At 41.2% G+C, this 6,901-nt stretch overlaps 1 protein-coding gene across 1 annotated transcript in view; it reads left to right on the forward strand.

The window, feature by feature from the left end:
• cabp4 (calcium binding protein 4) overlaps positions 1–3,104 on the forward strand; it is a gene marked incomplete at both ends in the record, with an annotated part of 35,006 nt that extends 31,902 nt beyond the window's left edge. The window contains one exon of the mRNA XM_080760466.1: positions 2,999–3,104. Coding sequence (XP_080616592.1) covers positions 2,999–3,104 — 106 coding nt within the window. The remainder of the gene's footprint in view (positions 1–2,998) is intronic.
• Positions 3,105–6,901: the final 3,797 nt, after the last annotated feature.

Genomic DNA, 6,901 nt, shown 5'->3' on the forward strand with positions numbered 1-6,901 from the left:
ATACTCAGTCTTATGTGAACACCCCAGACCAGACAAGACAGTTTTTAAGTTGCTTGATTCAGCATTTAGATATTTGATAGTTATTTTAACTGCCCCGCCCCCTTCCTATACAAACCCATTTTAATCATGTCAGTTTCATGGAAAACACCCGTCCTTCTGTACGTGAGGGGCCGTGTTTTTCAATCACTTTTTCCACACACACACACACACACACACACACACACACACACACACAAACACAATAAAATAAATGTATTAAATTAATGAAAATAGTAATTGTTACGAGAACAATAGAGCAATTGGTCACCAGAACCATGAACGGGTGTTTGACGGATCTACCATGGTTAAAATGGACTTTGGGTTTGTTTGTATAGAAAGAAAAAAAAAGTACTTCATTAGAGACCCTGGAGTCGTTTTTACGTGCAATGGTGTATTAACTTTGTATTTAGGGTTTCTTTCTGGAAGCTGAACCCTTGACAGTCAAACGGGCCAATGAAATAAACAGTAATATAGTGACGACACTATCAGCCCCTCCCCTAACCCCTCCCCCTTTATCATACAATTACAGCTGTGGGTGCGGCTTCAGTTCAGGTGGATCACCACCCATCACCACCCACCAGGCAAACCAGGCATACTTAATTAACTGGTGGGTGTGTCCACATAAAAGCATGATTTTAACAAATACTGTACACTTTTTGGAAAAAGTTCTTCCTCTTTATATTATAATAATACCTGATGATCATGTTTTAGGGTGGGAAAAAATCGTGTCACTCCATCTTTAATACTGAATAAACCCACTTAAAAACGGCCCGGGTGTTCACACTTCACAATAGCCTGTTGTAGAGACGATGCAATGACACAAATCTGTGTTAGTGTTGGTTGGTGCTGGATCAATCAATGGCGCCATTCCTACAGCCACAGACTTCTTTCACAGCAGTTCTCAGAGAAAAGAAGAATGGGGAATGAAACAAGTGACTGACCGAATAGCCTTCATTAATCTGCCTCAAGCTACAAGCTGTTACTTAGCACAGCAATGTTCTGATTGACTTGGAGGCAGATCAATAGCTATAGCTTTTATTTTTAGATAGGTCAATACATTGTGGTTGATACAGCATGCCGAGGTGCTCAGTGGCAAATGGTTAGCTTTAAGAATCTGACTGTTTTGATTAAAGTATAGACAGATGTGCAGATGTGAAGTCTTGCAATACTATCATAGAAGTATATTATATAGAAAAATATTCTCTATGAAGGTTTTCTCTTGGCGATATCGGTAGAGGGCGCAGTGGAGTAACTAAAAGTATTTTTTTCCACGGTGGAAAACAAATCCCTTTTTGGCCAAAAAGTACCTTTTATATGTGTGGTGGGGAGCTCAAGTTTCCACTAAGGAAAGTAGGCTTTCTAATGAGAAGTATGACCTTTGTATTGGGGAGAAAAAACTTTATTTTTATTTACGCTAAAGACGAGAGGCTGGTCTGCATTTATGCGAGCCCCGGAAGTCATCGGTAACATACCGGTAGCTCTAAGTCTAAATGCAACGGCATTAGAGCTATGGACCAGAGCTAGCCTGTTCATAGTCCAGTTTTAGGTGATAAGGTGACAACCTTCCTTGTTGTTACTCACTAATCACACTGTCACAGGCTACATTCATGAGCTGGACCAAAATAATCTATAGTTTTCAAAGGCACATCATTTTCTGTTGGATAGGATAGACACATTTGAATGCATCGACTATTTAAGTATTTTTCCCTGGAGCGGGAAAAGGAAAGAAGGAAGGAAGGGGAAAGAAAAGGAAAGAAAGAAAGAAATAGAATATAGCTGCAAGCAGCGATAAGGCGGGACCAAGAAAGAAGACAATACGCAATAAGAACAATATGCACAAATAAGAGTCATGGGCTGAGTCGTCGGTTATGACTGAGCTATCCGGACAGTCAGTTTTCTCATTGTAAACAGTAACATCATTCAGTGTTTTTAGTAACAAGTATGTGTCCTCGTTTTGGGCATGTCATTATCCATTTCTACAGTGTGTGCTGTTCATGTGTTCACGTACAAACTTCTCTTCAACTGGAATTTCAGTTAATGGTCCATAGATTTAGTGTAGAACATTTCACACAAGTTGCTCAAAAATCAGGGCAGAAAATCAAGTATAAGCATCTGAGGGCGGAGCTTACTTGTCAAAGTGCCATGAATTTTGGCCAAACAAAGCATGAGTTATGACTGTTCAAAGGTTTCATTTTCAAAAGACTGCTATAGCGCCCCCCTTTGGCCAATTGGAGTAATACTGCTTCCAGTGCTATTTGGCATGACCCTCTACTATACACTGTAAAGTGACATAAGCATATGACGCTGCATGTATGTATTAGAGGCAGAAGAAGAATTTTCACAAATGTTCATTGGCTCATAAAAACTTAATTTTTTCACTTAAAAATAAATTACTACGATTTATTGTCCGTATAGGTCCAACGTTCACGTGTAGACGTTTTTGTGCATTTTGATCAAAGATCCTGGGAGGAGATACATTTGAACTGTTATCCATATAATTCAAAAAGGTGGGTGATCTAAAGGTCAGAGGTCAAAAGTCAGAACACAAAAGTTGTTCGGCATGAGGAGAAACATATGTGTATCAAAGTGTCATTGCCAATGGTCAAACGGTTCATGAGCGATGTTTGCAAAGTTTGCATTTTCAATTGAGTGCTATAGCACCACCCTTGGGCCAATGGTCATGGGCTTGGCATAGTCACCGTTTGGCATGGACCTCTACCAGATTCCCACGTTTACTGTAACCATTACAGCCACCCTGTCACAATAACTCACAGCAAACCTTTCAATGGCACGGCACATACAACACAACATACAAACTGTAGATTCACATCAATTCCAGAGCCGCAAACAGTTACTGAACATGTTTCATTGCCACCCAGTCATTGGGTCCCAAAATTACATTAATATTTGTACACCAGCTTGAAGCACACTAAACACAAGCGTGTGGTGGGGTCCACAGAACATCCAGACCCCCAGCGGGGTTCAGTACCCCCAGGAACGTGCCCAGCAGGGCGGCGGCCCGGTTCCGGCGAACCTTCCCGCATCCCAAACGGTTGAGAAAATGACAGTTACTGTGTTGCAGCTTTCCCTGCTCGGACACAGAGACAGACACGCATACACGTACGTACGTGCGTATGTATAGGGACACACATAGCTGCGTAATGCGCAGGCACCGCTCAAAAACTACGTTCCTACCTTGAGCAGTCTTCTACTTGACTTCAAACTTTGGAACCCATGGATAGAGAGATAAAGCCTCCAGCTGTCTCTCGCCCTCCAGCAGCGTCTCCAGTCATCTCCATCCTCCATAGAGCACCGAAGTCCTGAAGTAACTCGCTCATCCCGACGATTCCCCTGGTTCGCGGAAGTAATTTCTCTATGGAGAATAACATGGGGTGATCTTAATATCGTCTACTATAAGCGTTGTGGTCCAAAAATAAACAAGCTGTCTCAGCGTTATTGTTAGGGAGGTGTCTCTGTATAGTTTGCAACAGTCAGTCACTCATATATGATAGAGTCTGCTTCTAGCGAAAATCTAACTAATTCAGCAGCAGTAACATTAGCGTTTTCTCTCAGTCAGTTGATTCTTCATATCCATATGAGTGAAGCGGCCGGGGTGACATGTTTATTTTTCAAACACAGTTGTTATATGAGGCGATCTAAAATCGCCTCAATGGGGATTTCAATGCAACTAAACAAATACATGAACCTGGGGACTGACGCCCTCTACTGAAAGTGACGTCAGACTTCGGTGCTCTATACATCTGACTTAGCTGGCCACTACTTTCCTCCCCAGTATCAATGGCCTCATTCTCCCATGGCTGCCATCTTCTCACCCAGCCTTGGACGTTTAGTACCGCACATAGCATTCTGGTGTAGTGCAGTGGTCAGGGATTTAGGGCAGGCTCTATTGGTCCAGCATTCACAGGAGAACGGACTCAGTGCTGAGAAGAAGCTGAGCTTCGTCACCCTGACTGGTGTACCTATGGAGCAGATTGAGAGAGAGACACCATAAAGCTTCGAGTATAATAAGTAAGTATAGAAAGAAGGAAGGTGAGCTGACCAAGAGCCACATACTGTACACCAGGGGTCTGCAACCTTTTTTAAATTAAGTGCCATGTATTTTCTAGATCGTCAGTGTGCCATATCAACATTAATTAATTTTAATGACACCACGTCAAAAAGTCCAACATGTTTTGCTTGTCCACAAATATAAAGTTTTTCCTTCTTTTTAAATATTTTCTTTTACGTTGTTACAATGACCATTATACTCGGGGCAATAACAGAGTTCAGTTTTAATGAATGTGGAATGCAGGATGTCATTTACACACAAATGTGAGGGATTTGACTATTTTTTTTTAATAGTTTATTTAAAACCAACAATACTCTCTCACACACTTGCCAGTGTGCCAGTGATCACCCTCCTTTGTGCCAATGTTGGCACTGGTGCCTAAGGTTGCCTACCCCTGCTGTACACTGTACCCGGTCACAACTCACTAGCAACAGCAGGCAAACATACACAGCCTGTATAGAGGGCCTTCTCAAATAATTAGAATAAAGTACATTTTCTTCCATAATATAATTCAAAAAGTGAAACTTTCATATATTCTAGATTCATTGCACATAAAGTGAAATATTTAAAAGCTTTCTTTTGGTATCTTGATGATTATGGCATAAGCCTATACAGCTCATGAAAATCTAATATTAGAATATTTTTATGAGACCAGTGGACAAACACCATGCAGATGTCAGATAACATTACTGCGTTTTATCAAATTGTAGATACAACACAACCCATCTATTAGGATATTTTACAACACTCACTGTGTGCTTATGTTTGTTGACAAGCTTTATGAATATACTGATTTCCTTTTCAGGCAGCACTTGGCACCTGCCCACGGAGCAAAAACTACTAGTAATTGGTGTAGCCTACTCACTGACCAATGTGACCATGGTATTACTTAGCCGCAATTTGCAACTCTAGATTTTTTTATAATGGGATGAATCTAGAGTTGCAATATACCCTCCATTGACTCCCCATGCACTCATCCAATTTGGTTTGCGATCTGCTTGTCTTAAACGATGTTAAACTCACCAACATTGCAGCTGTAGTCCAATTTTGAATTATCCTCTTTCAATCTGCCGAGCTTGTTTTTCCTAAAAATCCACGGTAGACATGTTATGAGCTACTTTCTGTCAGTTGAAGATAATATAGGTTGTATTGTAAAGAGGAAAGTGTACAGTTAAACATTCATACAAGGATTTGGCATTGTGCCATGCTTCTATGTATGTTTGTTGAATTTTGTTCATTTCAAACGCGCGCGCGCACACACACACACACACACACACACACACAACGTTAAAGCTCATCATTGCTTAGCATGTAGCTAACTCACTTACCTGCAGAATAAAAACAAATTGACCAAGCAGTTTGTTATGAGGACGAATTATAACACGTGCCTGCAGGGCAGTTTTCACTTCCCCTAAAAACCCACACTAGCCTACTCCACTCAACTTCCATGAAGTGTAAAGTTACATTATAAATTGATTATACTTCTTGGACAGACAACATAAGGTCTATTCTGTTTGTTTGGTGTTTGGCGCAGGTGTGTGCGTGTGGAGGGGGGGGGGGGGCGTGGCTACCGGAGGATTTTAGGATAGGCCAGTCAATCTAAGCTAAAAGGGGAGGGGGGGTGACCCAAAAGAAATGTATGATCCTTACGCTGACGCGACGCGACGCAGACGCGCCCAGTGGAGCCCTGGCGTAAGGGTGTATCCAAATTATACTAAAAAATGATTATTATATAAATTGTGGATCATGAATAACCCCTACAGTTTGACATGTCACATTAAAGCATGCCTTAAGGCCTATAGGAATTTCAACCTTGAACGATTTAGCAATTTCGTTTGGGTTCAAATCTTAGATTGACTGGCCAAAGATTGAGGCAGCATGATAGGCCTAGTCCTACTTTAACTTCAAGTACACCCCCTGGACATGACGCTGTAGTACTCTATGTCACAAAGACTTACCGCCAATCCATTCCATTGGTGCTGAGTGCCAAGTATAGGGAGGCATTGGGGTCCCATTTTTATTTTATTTTTTATAGTCTTTTTTGGTACGACCTGGGGGATTGAACCCTGCATGGCCATTATGCACACTGTGGAATAAAATCAATTCAATCAATTCAATTAGAGTTGTTCCGATACTGGTATCGGTTACTCGGGCCGATACCACCCTCAAGTACTCGTACTCGGAACCAGCCCTGATACTTTGACCTGAGTACCAAAACATCCAGTTGACACTAGGCTGAACGAATGCAACGAGTCTGACCAAACACTACTGCAGCAAATTGGCAAAAACGATCCACAAGCATAAATGACAAGTGTAGATAGGAGACCCCTAGATGAGAAATAGGGGGTAAAATAAGTGGTTTATACTCAACAAAAATATAAAGTACTCGTATCGGTATCGGTGAGTACTAAAAAGTAAGTACTTTATGTACTCATACTTGGTCTGGGGGAAAAAATGGTATGGGGACAACTCTAAATTCAATCAAACCTCCCCAATCTCTAGGCTAGCTAGACACTCTAACCTGATGGCCACTGAGCTGAACATTAAACAGAGTCAATAGCATTAACTTTCAAAGTTGATTAAATTTAATTATACACTTTTCTGTGCTGCTATTATTTATAACCCGCACTCCCTTCTGCCGCGTTTGTTTTTTATTATCTTGGCAAGAATGGAAATAAGAGCATTGTAAAACCAGCTATACAGTATATCACTGTGATCTTTATTGGTTCCGGCTGGTGCAATTTAATCCAGGCAGGTTATGCCACCTCCGTTAAATAAATTAGGGATATTGGA

The sequence above is a fragment of the Protomyctophum bolini genome, assembly GCF_963924005.1.
Source record: "Protomyctophum bolini genome assembly, chromosome: 3".
NCBI lineage: Eukaryota > Metazoa > Chordata > Actinopteri > Myctophiformes > Myctophidae > Protomyctophum > Protomyctophum bolini.